We start from the raw sequence: 26,835 nt of genomic DNA, 5'->3' as shown, positions 1-26,835 counted from the left end.
CGTGTTCATGCGTTCTGTCTCATTATGTGGAAGTTGTAGGCCTGGCTTTCATGACAAAACCACATGCCACAGCTAAATGTTAGCACTTGCAGTTCAGACTGACAATTCTTTAATATGTGTACGTGTTTATGTGCTCTGTCTCATGAGGTGGAACATGTAGGCCTGGCTCTCATGGCAAAACCACATGCCACAGCTAAGTGCTAGCACATGCAGTTCGCACTGCCAATTCTTTAATCCGTGTATGTGTTGATGTGCTCTGTCTCATTTTGTGGAAGTTGTAGGCATGGCTCTCATGACGAGACCACATGCCACAGCTAAATGCTAGCACATGCAGCTCACACTGCCAATTCTTTAATCCGTGTACATGTTCATGTGTTCTGTCTCATGATGTGGAAGATGTAGGCCGGGCTCTCATGACGAGGCCACATGCCACTGCTAAGTGCTAGCACATGCAGTTCACACTGCCAATTCTTAAATCTGTGTACACGTTTATGTGCTCTGTCTCATGAGGTGGAAGATGCAGGCCTGGCTCTCATGACGAGACCACATGCCACAGCTAAGTGCTAGCACATGCAGTTCACACTGCCAGTTCTTTAATCCGTGTACGTGTTCATGTGTTCTCTCATGATGTGGAAGATGTAGGCCGGGCTCTCATGACGAGACCACATGCCAGAGCTAAGTGATAGCACATGCTGTTCTCACTTCTATTTCTTCTTCCATCAGAGCCACCATTAGGCAAATGCACAATGTGAGATAGCGCACTCACTGAGAAAAGGTAGGGTCTGCAGCCAGAAAGAACCTTCAGATGATGCAATTTACAAACTGAACCAGTTCACTGCAGCATCTGTTCCCTACACGCCTGGCTTCAAGGCCAAAGAGTGAATGAGAACGAGAGAAGTGCTGCTGAAACAATCTGCTTGAGGTGACCCCAATGTCAATAACCCTCTGCCCAAAGGGCTACACCAGGAGGCATAACTGTGTATAAAACTAAGGCCAGAACAGGATATGTCATGACAAACAACACTACCACACTATAATGGAAGAGCTGTTCAAAGAATCTCAAAGCCTTCTGGTCAATGACTGAGACAAAAGTTATTGACATTTAGAACTAATACGTTTTTTTTTTTTTTTTTTTGTTCACAATGCCAGGAATCTGTATGGTTCTGAAAACATCAATTTACTTCTAAATTGGTCAGTGACCAGAAGTCTTTGTGTCCTTTTTGATATGCCAGCTCGCCAGACAAGATTTCATCAAACTCTCGACTGTGAAAGTGGTGATGGCAATACCAGCGACTTTGCCCATAATCACTGTCATGGGGAAAATGTTATGCATATACAAGAGAAGTAACCTTAATTGCACATCACCTTGCGTAGGAAGCAGATTAAGTGACAGACACTGAACTAAGGTGAAGGTGATCAGATGTCTCAATTTAGGTGGCCCATAATCACTGTCATAGGGAAAATGTTATGCATATACAAGAGAAGTAACCTTAATTGCATATCACCTTGCGTAGGAAGCAGATTAAGTGACAAACACTGAACTAAGGTGATCAGATGTCTTAATTTAGGTGGCCCATAATCACTGTCATGGGGAAAATGTTATGCATATACAAGAGAAGTAACCTTAATTACACATCACCTTGCGTAGGAAGCAGATTAAGTGACAAACACTGAACTAAGGTGATCAGATGTCTCAATTTAGGTGGCCCATAATCACTGTCATGGGGAAAATGTTATGCATATACAAGAGAAGTAACCTTAATTGCACATCACCTTGCGTAGGAAGCAGATTAAGTGACAAACACTGAACTAAGGTGATCAGACGTCTCAATTTAGCTGGGACATGTACCGCTTGTACCACCGTGGTCCCAATGTACCACAGATTATCTGTAGGGAGGTGTTTTGTCCCACTTTGGCCTCTCCAGACAGTGAGTTGTCCTGAAATGTCTGCCCTGTGGTGCCGAATCAGCTGTTCACTTTCTCGTGCCAGGGGCTCCACCTTCATAACGACTCATGAGGCAGGAGGCAAAGCAAAACACTGCCAGTAGGTAGGCAGAGAATGCATGACCACTACCAACTCTTAAGTTTTCTCGATCCAGCTACAATAGATTTCTAAATGCATTGGCTTATGAGCCGTAGCTAAGCCAAAGCACAAAGACTACGCTGTCTTTATGCATCTTTGCTTTTCACCCATGTGTTGTTGGAAGCACGTGGAATAATGTCGAAATACAAGCGGAAATTTACTGAGGAGCTTGGAAAACAGTTTTTGTACACATAAATAAAATTTTGGATAAATGTTGAATCTCATTTATATATCTTGAACCCTGCATCCCTCTCTAGTCTGGTTTTGGCATCCCATGAATTTGGTTCTTAGCACACTTAGCTCACTTTGTAACTTTGCATGTGAGGCTTTCTTAGTAGGCCATGCTTAGCCCTTTCTTCGTTTCCCTTACCCCCTTCCCAATAGGTCTTGAGCCCTTGTTTCAATATATATAATCTGATAAGTCCCCCCCTGAATGCAGGCAGCTGCTCTTTATCACCATTCTATTTATTTATTTATTTATTTGATAATACCTCACAGTAAGAGGCATAGGGTAAGGGGGGGGCATACAGTACAATTCAATACATTGTATATGAATATTTCCACAGAGTACAAATTACAGGGCAGTAGAATATTGCATCAGAAAACAACCCCAATGTCACTCTGAGAGAAACATTACTGGAGTCTGCCAGCTTGAGATAGGTCGTCCCTAAGCATGCAAATCATTCAAACAGATGGACTGAATTTTTCCAAATCTGTATGGATGCAAGTTACTATTACTCTCTTCGTTATATTTGAAAATTGCTATATCCATGTATGTTATATTGACGTTAGACTGCACCAGAAAATCAGTGCTGTACACAGGTGACATGCCACACAGGAATAGCAGCACGAAATTATCAATCAGTAGACAACCAAGAGCAATATCACAATGGCAATGCCATTTTTGTTAAGCTAACTGTTAGTGACAGCTTTACATTGTGCAATGCAACTGAAAGGAAGCCAATATATAGCAATCATTTGTAGACAGGAAAGGTCACAAATGTTTCTGGCACATCGGATAAGCATCTAGTAGCACTCACATTCTTAAATTCACAACATAGGTATGTTGCAAGTCTACCTAACTGCCGTGTAATGTTTTTGTGTATTGAGCTACATTTGAAAGAAACTTTTGACCCGTGTATCAATGCCAGGCCGGTACCGAAATACAATGAACTACGTATGGCCTAACTGCCATGCAGCCATATTTTTTGATGACATATATAATTTGTATGAGGAAAGTCGCAACTCACCAGACTTGCGCCTTGAAAACCGGCTGGGTGGCTCTGAAAAGTGAGAGAGAGGAGACATATGAGAATTACATGCAAGGACTGCACCACTTGGCAACATGCAGCATCTTAAAATGAGTAAAATTTGATGTTGCACTTTGCTCAATTTTCTTACTGCTCTTTCAGTGCACATGCATCAACTATCCTTACAGCAGTAAGGACCATGAAAACTTGCTGTAATGTGCAGTGAGAGAGTGCCAGTAACACTTCATCAACATATATTTCAGCACACATTTATGTCCTTTTATACCAACGCAACTAATGGCGGTCATAACTAAAGCAGAATGTACATGCAATGTCTACAGTATAAAAAAAAAAAAAGCGAAGCAAGCGAATGTAAGCCGCACCAGTTTCATATTTTCAAGGCATGCTCATATTCAACTAATTTAGAGATGCAATTTTCATACGATGTGAGCAACCACAAATCTCCATGGAATTTTGACTCTAAGGATGCATGCATGTGCTTGCAATAAAATATAACGTTTTTCTACTACCGAGAACAAAAATTTCCTATTAAGGACATATCAAGCACGTTTCTCAGACATACCAATGACAAATACAAGTGTATGAAAGTGAAAATAGCATAAGATTCCAATGGCTTGTCGCAGCCAAACATGCTCGTCCGCTTCACACACAAGTTTCACTTTGTACATGAAGCAGCTAGCTAGCTAGAAATAAAACGTTTTACACACCACGGTACACTACAGGCACACACAAGCACCGAGGCAATAACACAAGGACTCTACACCTTGTGCACACACGCGACCCGCACTGCAGTAACAGTCATTCACTTCCTCAACTTTCTTTCCCACCACACTGGGAGTTGCCCGCAGGCGAAACTCCCACACGCTCTACGTTACGCATTCGCGTCGTCACGCACGGCGACTTCCGACGTCGTCGCGGAGCTTGCGACAGTGGCGCCCCCACGTCGAGGTGCGCGCCGGGGCGGCGTAGGCCTGGACAGATACGCGACATGCACGCCGAAGGAAACGGAAAGGATCGAAGCCGCTGTCAGGACGACGACAACCACGTCTTCGACCGGTGGCGCATACTTACAGAGCGGGGTAGCACGCGGAAGCGAGAGAGAGAGAAGTTGAGACGTCGGTGCTTACGTTTTTTCCCTGTCGTGGATGACAGAATAAGACAGAAAGACAAGCGGTCAGCTACGGAGCGCGCGTATAATAGAGATACTCGGGGTCCCATCACCGCAGCGTTGGGACCCGCGACGGGGCGTACCTTTCTTCTCTCCTGTCAAGGCCGGAAGGGAGATAGGGCAAAACAGAGGCGGTCAGTCGATGGGCCCCGGTCGCGAAAGATCTACGGGGCCGCGCTCACCTTTGGACATGACGGCACGCTTCGTCTTCCTTTGTACCCATGCACTCGCTGTATGTGGGGAGCGCACACTAACGGCGTAAGCGCCTCGCTTGGATTGGGCGCGCCGAGAGAGTAGTAGAAGAGGGCATGCCTAAGAGAACGAACCGTCGTACGCCCGTACGACGGGAGACTCGGAATCCGGAGTGTACGGCGACACTTAGCGGGCTGGAAGGTATACCGATAACCTGATGCGTTGCCACGAAGAAGAGGTTATTGTCGAACGGGAAGTCAGCAGATGGGCACCCAATGGATGGATAAGGGGACAAATGTGCGGGACCCTCTATGGCGTAACCTCGCGTTGCCACCCACCAAATCCTACGTTCCTTTCCCGCCAATCCGCAGACGTCGTCTAGTTTCTTACGTCTGTTATTTTTCCCGCGCATTATTCGACCTTTGACCGTCGATGGTTTGAGGTCGACACTGCAATATACTCATAACGCAATGAGCTACGGTGGCAGGCTGCGCATACGAGAGAGGAACTATACTCATAGGGCCGAAATAGTGTAAAGATATTGTTTGAATTCTATCCTTTCTTGAGCTGCAACATTCGCACGAACTGTTGTAATAGAACCGGCAGGAAAATAATCGTCGCGTTGTACCGGGCTAGGAGACTTCTGCGGAGATGTAATGAGCGTATGGTGCAACCGAAGCCAGTGCAAAACCAGTAGCGATCGACGTCGACTCGAAATTCCCGCGCGATTTCTCTGTGACATCACAGATATTAGCAACACCAAGCCGGGCTCTTATGGCTCGATGGTAGAGGGCGCAGTAGTACCTCAATGCCATGAGTGCCTTGAAGTCAGCGCCGTGGCATCGAATCACCCTAACGACCCTAACCTACCACGTCGGCCTTCACTACGCCACGAGTTTACGAATATAGGGGACGCTCTCATTTTCCGCAGAGGCTACAAGCGCATTTGGAAATAATGCAATTCAGATTTTGGGTTTCACGTCTGCGTTTCAGCGTAGCCTTGAGAAATATCACGTGCCGGTAAAATCGATTGCTTCAACCCGGATTCTCCGTTACTCCCGCGCTTATTTTTCACATGTCTAATTGCAAATGAATGGCGGGAGAGTTACTGTATACAGGCTCCTTAATGTGAGCCTATACAGTAACTAACGCCATTCAGCTTTCATGTGCCTATTGTTTCCCTTTTTTATTCGTGTATACATGCAGCTTTCGGATATCTGGTATAGTGTAGCTGCTCCGAAGGAAAAAGCCGAGAAGTCGGTTTGGATCATTGGTTTGGATATTTAACGGCTGCCTGGTTAAGAGAAGAGGAATATAACGACGGTGGAGCGATTATGATATTGATGCTTACGCACGCTAATAAAATGAGGAAGAAAAACAGTAAAAATAAACAGGGAGCACTTCTCAGAGCAGTGTATCGAGCTCGCTTTTATTTTATTTATTTTTTTAAGGGAGGGGGGGGGGGGGGAGAGAACACAACTTAGCGCCACGCGTGCTATAATGTTACTATATCGTTCAACAAAGGAAAGGCTGAGCTTGAATCGGCGAGCAGGCGAGCTTTTTATCGGAAGCCGCTAAATGAGGATAGAGACCATCGCCTACGCAGCGGAAGTAATAGCCTTACAATAACGCCCTTCACAGACTGCGATACGAGCTCAGTACCAAGTCCGGCTTCGGCGTGAGCTTAACAAAATGCGCCATCAGCCAGAGTAGTCCCAGCTTATCGCTGAAGTACCTGCGCAAAGGAAATCTGTGCGTCTAATGAATCTCCACCGCGCGCGCACAGCGGGCGGTCACTTTTGACAGGCAATTAAGAGTATACCGTGATGACTCGTGTACACCCGCATTTGTACGTGCAGCAACCACGCACTCGCAACTACGAAAGAAAAAAAAAATATTTGTCTATATTAATTATTTGCCCGTCTATAAGCTACACCCTCAACTTTACGAACTCGCTGATATCAATTAGTAAATTGCATTATGTTCCTAAAAAGTAATTCGCTAAAAGCTGACTAGCCAAATTTTGTTGACTAGTCAATAATGCACGTTGATTTCTTGCATAGCTGCAGGAGAAAAAGATTAGCACATGTGACCGATGTGGCTTTCACAGACTGCGACAAGGAAAGAGACTGGTGGCGGCGAGTGCTTCACAGTGGAGTGCTTTTAGATCAAGTACAGGCCGTCCAGAAGGCCCACGACACGGCGGTAAGGTTAAACCTTACTGTCCCGACGTGGGAGCCGCCTGCATCATCCTAAGGGTTGATCTTCAGGACCTGAATAAAGTTTATCATACCATACCATGTGACCGATCCCCCGATCAGATAAATTGCGGTACGCGATGCTGTTGTTGTTGTTGTTGTTGACCTGAGTGGTTGTGGCGCATACCCACAGTCCCTATAGCACGCCGAAAACGAGAGTGCCAAGCACGCCCTCTTTGAAACATGAATCACGTGGTACCTTAGATATCAGTGTGCACGGGAACAAGAGCGCCGCGTACCGCTTTCCCTGTTCCACTCATCGGCCACTTGTGTTAATCTTTTTTCCGCTGCAGCTGTACAAGTATATAGTGCCCACCTGTTCGAACAATCCAGCTCAAGTGTTAGGATTATGCTATCTGCCACATGCGATTTCTTCCTTTTTTAAAAAATTTTGATAAATGAAACAAAAAACCGCGATGTTTACGTCGGTGTTGTGTCCATCTCGCTTTATATATGAGTCAGTACGCGGCAGTTGTATTTTGCGAAGACCCTGCAAGCAAGCTGTCAACCCCCTATACGCTGCATGATCTAAAGAAGCTTAACGTTCTAGCGCATGCGCAACAGGCCGCATGCCAAATTATTACGCAAGAGTCGTGACAGACAGGCATACGCTTACCGAAAAGAATGCAAAGAATTGAATACTGAAAAGAAATGCATATACGAAAAGAATTAGGGGCACAGGGGGTCTCTTAATTGGTTACTGACAAAAATAGCGTCACTGTTGGTTAAAAAAAAATATATGCGAATTTTGGTAACGTGGCTTCTATGGGCTGTACGTACACGAGGCATTAAACGGCAAGAACACGGGCGCGCATCGCCCACAACGAGTGAGCGGGAGACACTAGAGAGTTTTAGCTTACCGCGACTCGGCTGTACCACGAGAAGCCAAGCGCGCACGCGCGAGATGCATGTCCCCCATGCACATCTACACCGCCGCTATGCGGTATCGCGCAGCGCCGAGCCGTTCAAGGCCGAGACAGCGCGGGCCACCGGAACGTGGCACGCTAAAACTCTCTAACGCCGCTGACACATGTCCAACGACAGGAGCGTTGTTTCTTCACGTCGAGTGAAAGCATGGATGATTATAGCACCGTCAGCCAGGATAGCAAAACGAGGGGTTCGATCCCGCGATCTCGTGCTTAGCAGCGCAACGCCTTAGCTGATTGAGCCACGTCAGCGGGGTTTCTTTCTTTCTTTCTTTCTTCTTTCTTTCTTTCCTTCTTTCTTTCTTTCCAGTGCTAAATCAAACAATGGCGAGGGCTAAGATAAAAAGCTGCAGTGAGGCAGCTTGAGGTGCCCTTAGCCCCCGTGTTACATGGTCGCAGTGAGTCGTGCAATTAACAGTATACAGAAACATTACATATAAATGTTACAGTGCCATAATTAATCAATTCAAGAGAGTTTTCGATAGGGGGAACAAGGAAATTGAACAATGGCAAGTAAAAAACAATGCAGATGGTACACGCCACCACATTACATACACTTAATAATATGGAAATAAAAAGTGAAAATTACATATACACTTGGCAATGCATAATTAAAGGTGAAAAAGAAGTGATGCTAGATTAATATTGGAATGATTAGGAGAAAGAATAGGGTGGGCAAAAATTATTTCATTATAAACGTTTAACAATACGTATATGTGAATACAGGTGAAAAAGGAAGTATGCTTGAATTAGGAGAAGGTTCGGATAAGTGACAATTAACAGTTCTGACCGTGTTATGTTGATGGTATCATTGTTTATTGTTAACTGTTATGTTACGAACTTGAAAAACAATTTTTAAAATTTAGATACCACGGTTAGATGCCAAGAGCTCCGCCTCCATGTACGTGAACAAAATAACTATGTCCATCATCTCCCCATGTTTGCTATGGTAAAAACTGCATTTCATTGCCTGAACGCAGAGATGAAAATGGAACTACGAGTAAGTACATTGCCATGTTGCTGCCGCATCCAGTATTTTCACGCAATCTCAGGGATTTCAAAACACCGCCTCAAGTTTGCTTTCGGCCGTCTAGGACGACACAGAGGTCTAGATCAACTGAATGTCAAATTCCTTGAAATCGAATGAGAACAATATTAGTAAACCACTTCTTTCCAGTTACACATGCACCGTATTTTTATACCCAGAATGAATATTTTGCGTAATCACTTCCTAGTGAATTTATAAAATAATGCAGAAGGCAATGTGCAATGAATTGCACAAGGGGTCTTTGGAGGATAAAGCTCCAGGTTTCCCGGCTTCTTAATCGGCCACGACTGCCGATCCAGAGCGGCGCGCCTCGAATGGGCTCCGCGGAGTCTACGCAGGCTGTGGCGTTCTCATGAGGAGCACGAGGTCGTTGGTTCGATTCCCCAAAGCGGCGGGCGCATTTCGATGGGAGTGGACTGTAAAAGAAACGTTCGCGTATCGCACTTGGTGTGCACGTTGATGAAACAAAAATCAGTGTCCTTCGCAGCAAACTTTAAAGACGTATAATCTGAATCGGAGCATAATGCTGAAAGTCTTGCGGTTTTTTTTTTTTTTTTTTTTTTTTTTTTTTTACTAAGGAGACAGGACTTGACACAAGGTTTCGATTGCGCAGTTGCGATATGTGAAACAAGAATGAATAGAATTTTAAAAGTTTATTAGCGAATGTCTTTAATTAGGTACCAGGCAGTAGCGCACCCAGGATCACTGCCGGGGGGGGGGGGGGGGGTTGAAGATTGGCCAATACCATCTAAACAGCACTAATTTCGATTTCTTCACGGGAAATTGTCACAAAATGCGCTTTTTGCGAGTGTGCAGACGATTGCGCGTCTTACATCTTAGTTGCAGTACTCATATGCGTAAGCAAAGGAAAGGGGTTAAACAAAAGGGGGTGTTAAGTCGGCCCCAAGGGGGGGGGGGGGGGGGTTACAGCCCCCGAATCCTCCCCCCCCCCCCCCCCCCATCGGTGCGCCACTGGTACCAGGAGACTACGATCCGTAGTGCATTTAACAAACCTCCACCTCTTCAAGTAATGCAGCGATTTTTGTGTTCTCTCTCACACACACACACATCGGCACGCGCGGTATGTGAGGCGCATCCAGGCGTGCTTTATACAACTGTCTTTGAAACTAATGATGGTGATAAAAATCTAACAACAGGGATCAAAAACGCACCGGTACACTCGATTTGTTTATGAACATTAAATTCGCGCACCAACACTGCTGCGCTCGAACCTCCACGGCCACCGCAACGATCATACAAGAGTCACCAGCTCCAATTATACACAATCAGCGCAGGGTGACGGCCCGCCGAATGAGAAAAAAAAAAAAAGTCAGAAAGAAAGCAAACCAGCAGATGTCGGACGGAATCCCCTGTGACGAATTCCAGTCATCAGTCTACCGAAGAAAAGAAAATCATAAATAAAACCGCGACTTAATGAAGGGAGCGCAGAAATGCGGAGGTCAGCCGGCATTTAGAATGTCGTCACTGCTCGCCGATTCGGGCACGCGCACATACAGATGTCACGCAAGAATTTTTCGGGGCAGAAACACGATCACGTACGTCAACGAAATACCAACATGCTATATGCGTTGCGACAGCGCTGCAACGACATTTGGCATATGATGCTGATGAAAATATTTACTGACGTCTTTTAAAAAACGAGGTTCACGTGGTCGGCACTCCTATACTCGGGACTCCGTTGGCGAAGGCTTGCTGCCCGTGCTCGCTCAATGAGCTCTCGTTGGCTCTCGAGGACTGAGCTGGACAGAGCTGCCTCCCACCTTTTAGTTGTTAGCTGATTTATAGTAGCTATAGCGTCTGATTCTTTTGACAGGCCCATGCATGCCATGTGGTCTGCCTTCTCCTCACAAAATCTACATTCCTTGTCGAAAGCGCTCGACATGCGGTGCCTTTCTTTCAAAATGAACTATCTGCTATGCCTGAATATTAGAAACTAATCAAATATTTCACAAGAACTGATTGTTAAAGTCTGGTTATATATACATTTCTGGCGCGATTCCTCGTATGCATTATAACGCACACCGATTTCAACCCTTCACAATATTAACCCGGAAGCGCTTCCGTATTATAATCAAACCCGGATGTACATAAAGTCGAATGCGTGTCAATCCTGTATGAAAGTGGTTTGAGCATATTCTTGGCCGTTATCCCTCGTGAAAAAATTTACACTAATTTGATCTTGACTTTCGTGTCCTGTCGGATGACGCAAATCAGCAGTGAAGTGTGTTTCGAATATCGCATGTTTACATGAAAAGCTCACGTTGCAGCATCAACATTCTATACGATACCCCACTGGGAAAACGCCGTATTCCCCGCAACTCCTATATCCAATGACATCATATGATGTACGGGAAAAACTTGTTTTGGTATGGGATCCTATATGTTTCATATGGGATTATTGGAAATAGGAGTTATGGGGCATATAACAGAGTATATATATTCGAGGAGATGCTGCCTTCGGCATTTAACCATTTAGATGAAAACGAAACGGGTTTCTGACGTTAACATGCAGTCGGTAATAAGAGCCGACTTGAAAAATCGATTACGTCCCCGTTCGGTCTTCCAATCGGAGGAGGATATTCAATCGGCGTTGCGCCGAGAACCCTTCCGCGTGACTACATGCAGTGCCTAGCGAGGACGAATTCCAAGCGTCTGTATTTCTTCTTGTTGTATATGCGTGCGTGTAATTCTATAGCTGCTGCGTTTCTTGGCCGTTATCCCTCGTGAAAAAAAAAATTACGCTAAGTTGACATAATGTGGTAAATATTACTTGTGCTTCGATCTATCAATTAGAAGTTAAAATAATCTTTTTCATTTCTTTTTCAGCCAAGAACGCGCTGTGCACATTTAAGCTCTAAAGCGCACACCGGTAGCAGACGACAAAAATAAAAAAAGCAGAAGAAGAAGAAGAAGACACATGTAGCGCAATTTTCCGCACAACTGTCATTCTATATACATGCGCGACATCTGCGCTTCTGACGTCATCCTCGGCGGTATGCTTCCACAAGTCATTGCGTCGATCACCCGCACTTCCGCCAGGCTTAATCAATCTGCAGCGCTTCCTCGCCAACTTCAGTTCAGTTTCAATAAAGTTTGATTTTGAGTTTACTTCCATACACACTGGCGCAAGTTGTACAGAGGATCGCATGGTCGGGCGTAGTAAAAGCTGCTCGTGGCATCTTGACAGGTCATATAAATCCCTAACGGATTGGCAATAACACGTCAGATGCGTGCAAAAAAGAAAAAAAGTCGCCAGCCGGTTATAACAACACATGCCTCCGTCAGTGAAACAAAACAAAACAAAAAGTGCTCGCTATCTTCTCGTTACCGTATAGGTCGAGCTGAATCTCGAATTCCAGCTGTCAGTGCGAAGACAGACACGCGCTCGTTTTCGCATCGCGCTCGTCTCGACGGCAGAGCCGTTTAACGGGGGAAAGCGCTTCGAGAATTTTTCGCATATGCGAAAAGTCGACGCCGTCAGGCACGCGGCATACGCCGTGCGGACGGAATCCGACCGCGGATTTGGCCGGCGCAGCTAGACATGCGCGTGCCGCCGGCGGACGCATTCCTCGCTTTTCAATCGGAGATTATACAGTTCGACGCGAATGCTATCCAAGTGCGAACACGGAGAGACTTCAATTGGACCGAATTCGCGTCACAGTTTTAGCTTACGCAGAGATGGGAAGCCGGAATACCGGAACGCGCAGAAGAAAGAAAGACAACAGACAGACAGACGAAAAAAGAACGAATCAATGAACGAACGAACGAATATTTTAAGATAGCGAAATCTTGTTCGCCAGAAGCTGTGAACAGGCACAGACAACTAAAAATATTCGTGAAGTTTATTGATGAAATAGACGAACCCGGATATATCGAATCTGAACGGCATCACAAAAAAAGTTCGACATATAGGTAATTCGATATACAAAATAAAAAAAAAATATTATACGGAAACTTTCAAAGGGATTTCACGGCTGTTCCATACACACGATCATTCGTTATATGTGGGTTCGCTGTATGAGGGGTTTGACTGTATCCTTACAAATGTGGTCAACCTTTAGGTTAATTGTTGTCATAATGCGAGTGCTTGGATGTGCCGCGTGTAGATCCAAATAGCCTATAGCGGGACTGAACTGTTAAGTGCTGAAAACTCTGCCAGCGACTGTATCTGCATGTTCTGTGTTTTTTTTTTTTTTCCATCAGTATTGCCCTAAACTAACGCAAATCAAAAATCGTAAACGGGTTGGTGTCGTTCCGATAATCGTAAAGACGCACTAGAAATCGGGCGGTTTACGACAACATCGCAAAACTTGTTATATATCGCCGCGCTATAGTTCGGGACGTTCTCAGTCATCCTAAACTGCATTAGCAAAGTGGATCCGTGGCAAGAGCTTTAGAAGCAAATCCGTTTCGACACTGAAGCATATACAGTGAAAGGCTACAAGAGCGCGATGCGTTCTCTAAGCTTTCACTCACATGACACACGCGAAAAAAAAAAAATCTGTGGCGATCTAGCGACAAATGCGAGAGAAATGCATTAAGGCATTACGTCGAACCTCTTCGAGATCCCGGATTTGGGATTTAAACCGCATTCACCACATTGCAAAGTGTTCAGTTCAGAAGCTCCCTAGACACACAAGTCCTGTCTCTCCGAGGAGCTAAGTGGAACTGACGGTTGCACTATCCACACACACACACACACACACACACACACACACACACACACACACACACACACACACACACACACACACACACACACACACACACACACACACACACACACACACACACACACACACACACACACACACACACACACATATATATATATATATATATATATATATATATATATATATAGGCGTGTTATTTTAACGTGCTCAGAATTTTATTTAAATCGCTTGTGGCATTGAGCACGAGTCTACTCATTGAGCTGCATTACTCAAAAATGTATACATACACTGGAAATCAGCACACATATAAGACTAATTCGCACAATTTCACTAATTAACTTTTCAACTAATTAGTTTAGCACACATATAGGAATATATCAATTAAAGCCAGTGATTTCAGAAGACACATCTTCTTAGAACGAACTTTGAAACTAGCATCATGCAGTTTTAGATGAACGCAATCAAACTTGCCGTAAAAATGCACTGTTTCTCTTACTTCTTTAACAAAACGCCTTTTTATGAACTGAAGCTTAAAAGTTACTCGAGCACCTACTCATTTCGTCGCAAACTTGGGGAACGCGTATCTCGAGAACTGGCATCATTCGTAGGATTCGTTTCAAGTGAATACGACTTTAAAACTCACCGGCTACAATTCGAAAAGTGCAATATGTGGCTTAAGGTAATTAGTTTAAAAGTGAATTAGTAAACATTCGTTCAATAGTCAAATATTTACTTTCATTCTTTGTTCAGTCGAACACGGATATATCGAACCAACATATAACGAATTAGTCTGTATAACGAACAGCAGTAAAATTCCCTTGAAAATCTCATTCTAAAATTTTAAATTTTATATATCGAATCATCTATATATCGAACTTTTTTGTGATCCCCTTCAGATTCGATATATACAGGTTCGACCGTATACACCTTACCACGTGACCGGCTTTCCACACTTCACACATACACTTTCCACCTTGACACTCCCCTTAAATGCTAACGCATTAAAAAACGCAAGACCGCGCGAGATGCGCAATAGTGAGCGCACGCGCCAGTAGATAAAGCGAGATTGGTTACGCGCGAGGAAGCCATCTGAGACTAAACTGAGCGACGTCGCCACAAAAGCGCCCAGGGCGTCGCAAAGCGTCGCTGGCCCGTTTCGCACCCGGAAGATCGCGTGAGGTTGCAGGCGAGACACTTTTAGGTGTCAATAAACGGGCGCGCACGTGTGACAATAAGACATCGGCGCGTGCGCATAACGGAAAAATAGGCGCAAGACTGCCGACGCGGGCAGCCTTTAGTATAGTACACATGTATAAGATGAAACTGGGGCGAGAACGATGGGCTATTTATATAAACGCCGCGTGACACACAGCACCACGCCGGTCGTGGATCCCTTCCTCTTCGCGAAGTATGCATTTAATGTCCGCAAGGTGTCGCCTCCTGCAAACCGATCGATACGACCTGATTTGATCTGTTAGTCACAGGTAGAGGTAGGTACGAGTTGAGTATTCAGGGGAAAAGAAAAGAGTAATGAAATGTATTCAAAAATGCTATAGATAAAAAACATGTATAGCATACCTGATTAAATCGCGCAGGCTAGGTGACTAATTGTCACTGCCCCGTTTCAAAGTGGAGAACATTAAGTCATCATCATCATAGTTCATATAGAGATGAAAGCTCGTGAAAGTGATAGTGAACATAACTCCACAGCCCGTGCTGTTGCGATAAATACTAAGCGAGCGGGAAAAATAAAGAGAAGGAGGAGGTAAAAGAGATTGCATCAAGTTTGATCCGATCTCCCATACCTTTAAGCATAGAGAAATTAAGAGTTACGTTTAACGCGAAGCAGCTTTACGTATATTGTCAATATAGGTAATAATGTTCACTGAAGTGCCTGAGATTTATTTATCTATTAGCAAATAACACGTAGTACTTATCAGTGGCTACAACTTCACATTTGGAGAGTTTAGGGAAGCCGGAATGTGGTAGAAAACCAGCGTCCAATCTGCTGGCGGCATGTTGCGACGTGGGGTTCGAGAAAACCACGCCTCACCTGGCTCATAGAGGAAAATCGCATTGGACTTCCACGATGTAAAACTGGTTCGGTACTCGTCCTATAGGAAAAAGGAAAGGAACTAGGCAGTATGACGTCACTCGTTACTTATAGGGAGGGAAAAAAGGAAGAAAGGAAGAGAATTAAGGAATGCATGAGAGAGGAATACAGTGAGGAAAGGAAGGGGAATGATTGAGATCGAGTGGCGGGCCTTTGAAATCGCGCTAGACATAGCTGTAACTGTCCAAGAAAAAACTGATGCCTGGCTTTTATTTTTATTTTATTTTTTACTTCCAGACACAAAAGCGATTTGAAGTTTGCATGTGTCGGCGCCGCAACACACTTCGCGAAGTGTGATGAATATCGAAGCATTTCCGTGAAAGCGCTTCGATATTCTGCGGTATAGAGACCGACAAAAAAAAAAGAAATAAAAAGAAAGGAATGAACAGAGACATGATGGCGCAGACAGCCTAACTGCGCACCGCGCTGCCGTTTTCAGGGGAAACAATAAATAAATAACGAAGAAGGCGTGTACTGCTACGCGAACACGTGTCTCTCTTTTCTCTCCCCCCCCACCCCACCCCCTCCCCTCTCAATTCTCTCGAGCGAAAATCCTGACACGCTTCAAAGCCAATCAGACAACGCGAATAGCGGAGGCAGTTGCAACCGGCACACAGCCCAGACGTCTTGCGACAGACACATCCTGAGCGAGGCGAGCGACGCGTGATTAGCTACTTGCACCATTCAGGCAAGCTTGAACACGCGCTTGCTTTAACTTGCTTTGCAAAAATGATTTAACAGCAGATACATAAAGGATGCGCGATATGCGACGGACGCCGCCGGCGTGGGTGGTGTGGCGACCGAGTCGACTACCGATTTCCGGCTCGGTGACTCGAACCGGCTCCAAGGCGTAGCAGGCAGAAATCAAAGGCGCGCAAGACGGTTTAAGTAGAGGTGTATTCCAAGAGCCGCCGAATAAACGCCTCAATTGACAGCCGCCGTGTTTAGAATTGTTCCAATTTTCGCCTATAGTCAGGCGTCATATAAAGAGGCTTCCTGCCTTTTCATTTCCCGTGAAGAACTTCTCTTCATTTATCGCTGTCTATGGATGTTATATTCTGGAACAGTAAGAAATGTACTCTGCGTAAATAAATAGAACTGCACTAGAAAGTTCCATCGCCCATTGCGTCCCTCACGGTCAGTTCACCCATCCAGCTGGGCCATCGTTCCTGCCGCTGCGTTTCTGGCTCCACTACACCTCGTCACAAAATGAATAAAATATTTAAGTCTGAGAAGATTTAAGACAAAAGGCGTGCGCTGTCCGTGTTTTGTTTCATAGCATTTGCTTGTGGGGTGCCATTCTCAAAATTCTGCTGAATAATTTTGTCAAGAATGTAAGACCTGGTATATATGAGCAACGTTAGTGATAGAATGGTGTGGCAATATAACCACATGCCATTCCGCATGCCATAAAGCATGAAATATAGCATACATATATCTAAATATATGCGGAACCTCACGGCGACGCCGACGGCAAAAATTTGCTTGGGATGTCCATATAATTGCTATCGCAATAAAAAAAATTAATTTTGACAAAATGGCAGAGCTGGCAGCTAGCTCAGCGATGGCATCGAAATAAAAGAAACTGGTGCAGGCTACCTTTCTAATTCATGTAAGGTGGCGGCTGAGCAGTCTGCCTGCGAAGCTTCGGCAGCCTATAGAAGCTCGCGCACAGGAAAACACAGTCACGCTGTCTTAAAATAGGCCACCGTTCTGCTTTCATAACAGCTTCGCTCCAGAAAGTGCTCGAATGTAGCAACATGCAACGCGGGCCGTGAACATTTGTCGCAGACTGTACGTACGTAAGATGCATGCATGCATACATGCACAGTGCATGCATATGAAGCAAGCGTGAAGTCCTAGGAATATGTCAGTACGCAAGTAAACCTGTCCGTGACGTCTGAAAGCGTGAATGCGCTTCCGTGAGGTGTTCCGCCTCGAAAGCCGGCGCCATCTTTCTTTATTTCTTTCTGATTTTGCATGAGTGCGGGAGCACGCTAGCAAAACCGTGGCTCAGGCAAGATGGATCGCCAAGTGAGCGTGCCACGCCACCACCTTCGCAGTTTCACCCGTGGCATACGTATACTTTGCGTCACGACTGCGTCACGGTGGCTTAAGCTTGAGCCACTACGACCGTTACCACCACGCTTTTCATCATCCCTTCTTTTTCTCCTGATCCTTTGCATGCCGATGCAGATTCCCTCTTAAATGTAGAGGTCCTTGAACGGCGCAAGGCACCGTCAAAAATAGACCGTTTAAGAACAGCTCGAAAGTTAGTTTTCGGGAAACTTCCGAAGGAAAGGTGCACGTACAAATAACATATACTTTTATAAAAACAAATGTTGGCATATTATGTAGTAACTATGTTTAAGGAAATCTTACATAGGCTCTGTCAGACTTATGCGAAATAACTACTGTGTGTCCCAGCTAAAGTTAGCCAAGCTGTTATAAGAAAAACATGAAAAAAAGAAATGAAAAAAAAACGTGGTGCAAATACAATTACAAAAACCTACGGTGTTCGTTCGGGACAAGCCTGGCGATCGAACGCCGCAGGTCTTATAATCGTATCTTGCACCATGTTTTGTTCTTCCTCATTTTTATTATAACAGTTGGGCTGACATTAGCTGGGACACCCTATATAAAGACGCGTCTTCTAAAAGAACCACTTTCCTTTCAAACACATGGAATTTTAAAGGTTATCTGCTGATGCACGCAGAGACGATAACGAATTAAATATGAACTGCAAAAAGAAAGAAACAAACAAACAAACAAAGAACGGCACGAGTGGGATGGTACTCAAATGAATCATGTGGAGTGGTTCCATAATTCTGGCTCATTTCCAGCAAAAAAAAAAAAGCTGTCTACAGACTGGACCTGTACTTGTGTATGTCGACTATGCATGATAAAATTATAATGCATGCCGGCGATACGAGAATATTTTAAGGGGCAAGCTTTTCTGACATTCAAAGGACGACAATGCACAGCTGAGAAATCGTACACATGGAGCGAAAATTACTAATACACGATGAGTCCAACACGAAAGCAGCTTTACTTCGACCTGGCAAGAATGCGGTAGATGATAGCTAGATATAGTTAGTCTCACTCGAGTGCTTAATGTCATTCTAGTTAAATTCAACCAAAGTATCTACGTAGGGCATATATTTCCAGAAGGACAAAATCACCCCCTTTTAGCCCGCGAAAGAGCGACACGTGGATTATTTTCTGACCACGCGTCGCATGAATTTCAATTAATCAAGTACAACACTCAAAAAAACCTTTTGTTCGTAACAATCGTTGACAATTACCACGCTCTGCAGAACGAGAAGGCTGGAGCCTGTTCTTGCGACAGCGTACGAACCCACAACCTCCCCACCACCCTTGTGGATATATGAGTCCACATTCACAGTGGCAAAAATTTCAAATAAATAACTGCAACCATGTAAATATACCTAGCTCGAAATTTTCTTTGTTTCTTCCTTTCTTCCTCTTGTAGGTCAGATCACATTGATAACACCTATAGTATCCATCTTCCCCGGCTTTATTCACTTTTACATTCTTGTACGCCGCAACGCTCGGCTCATTCAATTACTTTTATTGTCGTATTCGTAGCGGTGTGCGAATATTCAAAATTCGAACCGAATAGTCCCTGCCATTCGATTCGCATTCGATTCGAGAGTTCACTATTCGAAATTGTCCAATATTCGTTGCTTTCGAATATACGTGAGGGATAAAACCGCACAGTGCTATCTCGGGGAAAAGACAACGCTGGGTGTGAGGACCGTTCCGATTGATTCTGCTGCAGGATAACTGCGCTTGTTGCGCACCGGTACTGAGCGAACGCACGGAGCAGGTATTTTACGCTAAAAAATTTCGAGGACGCTTAAGCTTCGCCTTTCAGAGTGGAACGCGATAGCATTCGAAGATCCCCGACTGCTTCTCACGCTTCCCGGCAACTGCAGCTTACGTAACCGTAACGTTTACCTGCAAACGCTATGCACGTAGGCAAGCTTTTAGGCAGCCTATATACGAATTTGTTCCGATTTATAATATTTGGCCCCTCACGCCATGTTTGCATACTTTATTATTCAATGTGCGGTGCTCTGCTTCAGCGAACACAACACTGCACTACGTGCATGTGTTAACGGGCTGCTTTCATGTTTCATTACTGCCATATTCGCGTGCTGTCCGATACAACTGAAATCAGTTATTCATCATTTACAGGCACTTCACTTAATAGGTCGTCTTATTGTGCACAGGATATTGTGAACATGCATGTCTCAATATATAACTTACTTTTTTTTTTTTTTTTTTTTTTAAGCAAACGCGGACACCGCGCAAGCTTGGTATCTGCTGTTTCAGAAACGAAAAAAAAAAACATATTCAATTCGATATTCGGAGGGCATTTCTCTCGAATATTCGATTCGATTCGGAACTTGCACTATTCGAACGGCCATATAGTTATTTGACAAAGCCCACGACCACTCATGTCAGTCATTTTACCCCGCCATCTGCCTCGCTTCTGAGGTTTGTCTTTCGTTCTTTTTTTTTTTTTTTTTTGACATACGTTGTTTGTGGCTTGCCGAATGTCAGTGATTTGCAGTGCCCGACATACTGCAAACGGGACGCGTGCCGTGCCAAGATTTCATTTGTGCGCCCTCAATCCGTCACCGCCTGCTGCGTATAATTAAACCAACCGACCCTGCCGCTGAGACAACTTTCATTTTCGAGCAAACATTTCGAATGGGTATACACAGTCAGGGCGCGTTAGATCATCGGGGTCAACGGCAAGCTGCGCGCGCACGCAAGCAAAGTAGCCAGCGATCACACTCGTTCCCCTTTCGTTCTACAGCTATAAGTTGGAAAATTCGCGCAGACATTTTTTCACCCGAAGTCATGTTTCCGAAAGTAGGACGACGTCCCGAATGCTTCAACATGGCTCCAGGCAACCCGCCGTGGTTGCTTAGTGGCTATGTTGCTGGGAGGTCGCGGGGTCAAATACAGGCCACGGCGGCCGCATTTCGATGGGGGCGAAATGCGAAAACCGCCGTGCACTTATAGTTAGGTGCGCGTTTAAGAACCCCAGGTGGGCTAAATTATTCCGGAGTCCCCCACTACGGCGTGTCTCATAATCAGATAGTGGTTTCGGCACGTAAACCCCCAGAATTTAATTTCGAATTTCAGGCAATGGCGTGTTAAACGATGTTCGATCCTGGAGATAAGTACACGTATGTAGAATAATGTCCCGGATAACAGAGGCTAGTTCGCTGAAACACAGTGGCCACACATTCACTGTTATACGTATCTAAAGATAGAAAACAAAAATACAATATGTGCAACGCCGTTCCGTATATTTCGCAATTTTATGTGGGACGCCGTTCGATTGAAGTTGAAAATATGAGCAAAAAGTCTCATTTATCGCTAGAATCTAAACAGAACGGGATTAATTAGGCGTGTACAGATGCGCCCGCGGCCTTACTGAACCGGCAACCACGTTGAGCCTCATCATCACCATGGCCCAGCCTATTGCAATGTCTGTTGCCCGAGACGACGGCGCTCTCCCAGCGACCTCCAATTACCCGATTCCAGCGCTGTATTGTTAACTTACAATTCGAGGAAGTAGCTAAATTTAGCCAGTTTTTAGTCGCCTTAGCGACAACTTTGCCTCTCTTTCGATTTTAGCGACTCATTTAGCGACGTAAATTGCCGGTAAATTGCCCTGGCAAAATTCCTCAAAGGACCTTGGCCGAGTTTTACCTCTCACTCTCACGTTACCCCAAAAGGAGTATAATCCCGCTACTTCTAAAGACGTATACCAGAAAGCTTATTAAGGCGAAAGCCTTATATGTCTCATCGTTCAGACGACATTCAAAGTCTTTGAGCGAAAACACGTCGACGACACGAAAGGTACAAAAACTATCATCATCAATGGCTCACACGGGGGTAAGCAAATTAGAAGGATGATAAATCGAATTAAGATAGATGATAAGGCGAATTAGGTGGATGACTAAGCGATAAGTGGATGACTAAGCGATAAGTGAATGACTCAGGCGAGTTAAAAGGTAATAAATTAAGAATGACTAAGCGACTTAGACTAATCGAATTAAGGATTAGTAAGCGAATTATGATGGATGGACTAGGCATAGTAGACTACGTGAATTAAGGGGAATGACTAAGCGAATTAAGAGGATGAGTAAGCGAATTAAGAGGGATGACTAAAGTAAACTAAGCGAATTAAGGGGGATGTGTACGTCATGTGTCCGTCTTTAATGCATCGGCACTTGGGCTTTCGCCTTCAAGTCGTCTTAGGGATAACATAAGAGACACTGATTTTTTTTTTTATTGAGCCATCTAAATTCACCAAATGTGCTTTTCTAGGCAAAGCACAATCATGAGATGTGATAACGTTTTTTTTTTAATATATATTTGCCCTTCTCCCATTCCTGCAATTGACTCGCCACTCCAGAAGCATTTTCTTTAAAGCTATGTGGCTGAAAAAAAAAAGCGCCCAAGCTATGAATAAGTTTCCCGTAAACAGGTTCGAAATGACCCACCTTCAAATTTCGCGTCGCGAGGCTATACGATCGTCGCCATTCCTACACGTTCTTGATCAACATTCGATACTTTCGCACTTCCAGCCAATCCTCGTTTAGTTCACGGACTATTACAAACTGCCTTTAAATGAGCGAAATTTACATAATTCTAAGCCGAGGCGCCGGAGACACCATTGAAAACAAGTCAAGGTGGGCAGGGTGATGTTTTGTGCATGTTCGAGTGAGTCATCATAATAAGAGAGCAATTGAATACCCATTTATTCTGCAGTTAGTCACGCTGAGCGTTTCTTCATAAAAAGTATCACAGTTTCGCCATAAGGGCGAAGCGATGAATGCGATAGCAACATGTTAGAATATGACACGAAGTGTAAGAATCGTAGCTGTAGTGGCAGTATGAATTGAAGTCAACGAATAAGTTGACTAAGCAAAAACTAGCTGTTGTGCTAGGGGCCCTCTGGCCACGGCCGCCGGATTTCGATGGAGGCGAAATGTGAAAACACCCGTGCACTTGTATTTAGGTGCACGTTGAAGAACCCCAGGTGGTCCAGGTTATTCCGGTGTCCCCCACTACGGCGAGCCTCATAATCAGGCCATCCATGGTTTTGCCCCGTAAAACCCCATAATTTTTTAAAAGCCAAATACAGAGCTTACCAAGTTTCAAAAGCTTTTACTGCGCCAGAATGGCCAAAATACGAAAAATACTAAAAAATACTGCGCCAGAATGGCCAAAATACGAAAAAATACTTCGAAATCCGTGACGTCACAGTGACGTACACCGGCGCTGGAATTCCGGCGCGAAATTCCGAAATTAGATTGACCTTCACTTTCTATTCTAATAATCAACCAATTGACGTGGAATTAACGATAATAGAGTTTTGCAAAGAATACTTTGTTCATCTCAATTGATCTAATGTTACTGTTTAGTGTCAAGTAAGCAGACGAATGCAAGAGGTGGGCGAGTGAGTGAAAGGGTTAAGCTACGCGTGCTAATTCTGTTCCATTGTTACCACTGTTCCATATTTTTCAATGTGTGACAAAAGGGCTAAATTTTATTGCCGGCCCGCGGCTTCTCTACGAGAACTATATACGAAACATTACGTATACGTATAAATGCCCCGCTGCGGTTGTTGACTACGCTCGTAAATAGCGCGAGCAACGACAGTTGCGGACTGGGCTGCGAAGTAAATCAGCCGAGACAAAAGGAGCCAATACAGAAAACATCGTATACGGGTTCCTCTTTTGGACGGGAAACACCTTTGCACCGCCAGGCTTCGCACGACGATAAATTAAACGCCGCTCTCTCCGCTATATCATCTATACTTGTTTGCGTTTCAATCCATATAGATGATGCGCGGGCTGATCAGCGAGTATAAATATCCGTTGTTGTCAGCACGTTGTGCGGATGCTCTTTTTTTTTTTTCACCCTCTCCCTATAGCTCGCATACACTCCTAGCAGCCCAATGAAAATGAGCGAACCGAAGTATGTGAATGCGGCGCTGAAAGCCAGAGTTGGATCATTCATTGGCACACCACACACAATAGCTTGAATGAAAAAGTGCACACGCGGGACAACCACACTTACGAGCTCCCGGTGATGAATATGCGCGACTGCTGTCATACATCACGAAATTTCGCGAGTGTCGAGGTTACGGCGCCTAATCAAGCGCCCTATTATATATAGCGCGTCCAAAAAAGGCAGCGCGGCCGGGTGTCGCGGAACGCCAAGCGAGTGCTGAGAAGGAGCTCTTGCGGAAGGTTGTCAAAGCTATATATACTGTACGCATGGACGCGACGTATTTTTTTTTTTTTTTTTTTTGTGCGTAGTTCCGGGAGCTAGATTAATTTGAAGCTCTATATACAACTCGAACTCCATTTTCGTGGTTCGCAATATAGTATGATGGTTCGAGGAGTAGAGAGAACAACTAATACTTGGGCCATAGCCGATAGCCGCGAACAGACAAACGTATACAGAAAGTACCACACACCTTCGTGACGTTCCCCCCAACGGTATATCTATATTGATCATCATCATCACCCGCCTTATATTTATGTTCACTGCAGGACGAAGCCATCTCCAATTACCCCTGTCATTTACCTCTGTCATGACCCCTGTCAATTACCTCCTGCCATCTCCAATTACCCCTGTCTTGCGCTAGGCACAAGTTGGAAGAGTCAATTTAATCAAAGATGCAGGAGATATCATGCTTGAAAAGCTTGCGGCCCTTTATACGCAATGCCTCACGACTTCAAGTGTACCAGAAAGCTGGAAGAACGCCAATATTATACTCATCCATAAGAAGGGAGACGTTAAAGAATTAAATAATTATAGACCGATTAGCTCGCTTTCAGTATTGTATAAAATATTCACCAAGAGGTGAAATATATCGGGACACAAACAGGCCCGAGCAGAAGCGACACCTCCCAGATGATGTCCCGCATAAAACCTCTTCGCATAAAATCAATGCGCGAAGCGTCGCCGGCGTCAGACATTTGTCGACTGTCAGTGCTCCTGGCTGACGTCACGGCACGTGACGCGCGGATGTCACTTCACGTGACGTGCAGGAGCGGGTATTTTTAGGACACTAGGATCCAGCGACTGCTATAAACACCGTCAACATCAGAACGAGCAGAAGGATCGCTTTGACCTGCGAGAGCACGTATATGGGGATTTTCACTGTCACATTCGTCACCATCGATTAATTAAACTGAAGAACCCGGAACTCCCCGGGATACCCCCGACCTGACGGCACAACGCATCACGTCAGTTCTTTCGCCGAGAGGATTTTTCGCCTAATACGCTCCCGAAACGTATACGGCTCAAACAACGAAACGTCGAGTTGAACGAAGTAGACTGTTTCGTCGACGCTCGCTACATCCCGAACCAAGGCGTCGGCATTGCAAATCTCAGCAAGATAGGGCCGCGGATGCATATATAGAAGCACAGTGTAATCTAACTACTCTTCCTTTCCAACCATTCTTTTTTATTTTCGGGAAGCAGGCAGAGAGCCACCGCTTGGACTGAAACCTTTCGCGCCCTTGTCGCCGCACTAATGTGCTCCTCCATCGGCTGGCAGTCATACACTAGAGTTCGAGCACACACACACACGCACGCACGCACGCACGGACACACACGCACAGTCACACGCGTCCGACGGGGTGTCACGGGTGGACGCATCCGCTTGCTTGCGTTGTTGTATGTACGAACCCGACGCCGTTCTTTCGTCGCCGTTCCAGGAGGCCGGTGTTCCCTTTCGGCGCAAATATTTGTCCCCCTCCTCCCGAGCTGCTGACGAGGAACGCCGCCGCCGTCGCCGCGGGCGTGCCCCATCAAAACGCGCAGTCCTTCTTCTCTGGGACGGTGTACGAGGTACACAGAAGGGAGCGAGAGAGAGAATTCGGCACACACGGCGGCCACGCTTCGCGGCGGCTGATGAGCTGCTACACGCGGCCCTGCCGCTCTTTCTTTCTTTGGCCGCGTGCAAGCGTACATACGTAGACACGAACAGAGAACGAGCATGGGCTACGCGCCCCGTACGCTCGGCAAAGACGAGGGGGACGCTGAGGCGTGCCTCGCGTTGCGCCAGTCGGCAGTGACCGAGTTTCGCATGAGGCAAAAAGAAAAATCCAACCCCTCCCCTCTCTGACACACAGGCGTGAGTTTCACCACGGCCGGCCGGACTAGACTGCGCATGCGCTATCCAGGCGCAGAACTCCCGCACGCTGGGCGCCTCTAGTGAGACGTGGGATTATGAACTAACATGCATCCAGGAAGAGAGCCGTGTGGATCAGACAGCAAACGGGGATAGCCGATATTCTTATTGACAGAGAAAAATAAAATCGAGGTGGGCAGGCCATGTAATGCGTAGGATGGATAACCGGTAGACAGAGTTACAGAACGGATATACCAAGAGAAGGGAAGCGCAGTCGAGGACGGGGGAAAAATTGGTAACTCGAGGTGGGCAGGCCATGTAATGCGTAGGATGGATAACCGGTAGACAGAGTTACAGAACGGATATACCAAGAGAAGGGAAGCGCAGTCGAGGACGGGGGAAAACTGGGTGGGGTGATGAAGTTAGGAAATTTGCAGGCGCTAGTTGAAATCAGCTAGCGCAAGACAGGGGTAATTGGGAGATCGCAGGGAGAGGCATTCGTCCTGCAGTGGACATAAAGCTTTACCACCGGCGGTGTTCAAAACATGGTGTCTATGACGTGTTTCCCGCTCCGCAATTGCTTCCAGCGCATGCAAACTAGCAAAAGCAGGGCCTTCGAGATGCGTTTCGGTTGCACAGAGAGAAGAGAGAGAGCCGTCGAGATATGGACACATCCTATACGTTTTCCTCGCACTCGACACTTGCCAAGTGTCACCTTTCTTTGACGAGCGGCAAGCGCGCGACAGAACGTCTACAACTTCGAAAATATGCGTCAGTATACAGTGTACTCCTTTAACACCGACGGCTCGTCGCGCTGTGCAGAACGCCGCGACGACCGGGCCGTGGCTCCAGCATCGATCGAAACTGCAGGGCAGTCC

General features: G+C 45.5%; 1 protein-coding gene across 2 annotated transcripts in view; it reads right to left on the bottom strand.

Annotated features, from left to right (window-relative positions):
* The window catches only part of LOC119466129 (cAMP-dependent protein kinase type II regulatory subunit), a 168,149-nt gene that overhangs the window by 38,782 nt on the left and 102,532 nt on the right, over window positions 1-26,835 (bottom strand). For both annotated transcript variants that reach the window (XM_037726618.2, XM_037726617.2), the window contains exon 2: window positions 3,334-3,366. In XM_037726618.2, the coding sequence (XP_037582546.1) occupies window positions 3,334-3,366 (33 nt within the window). The remainder of the gene's footprint in view (window positions 1-3,333; window positions 3,367-26,835) is intronic.

This window comes from Dermacentor silvarum, chromosome 10, assembly GCF_013339745.2.
Source record: "Dermacentor silvarum isolate Dsil-2018 chromosome 10, BIME_Dsil_1.4, whole genome shotgun sequence".
NCBI lineage: Eukaryota > Metazoa > Arthropoda > Arachnida > Ixodida > Ixodidae > Dermacentor > Dermacentor silvarum.
This window is presented reverse-complemented; position numbering and strand designations above follow the sequence as displayed.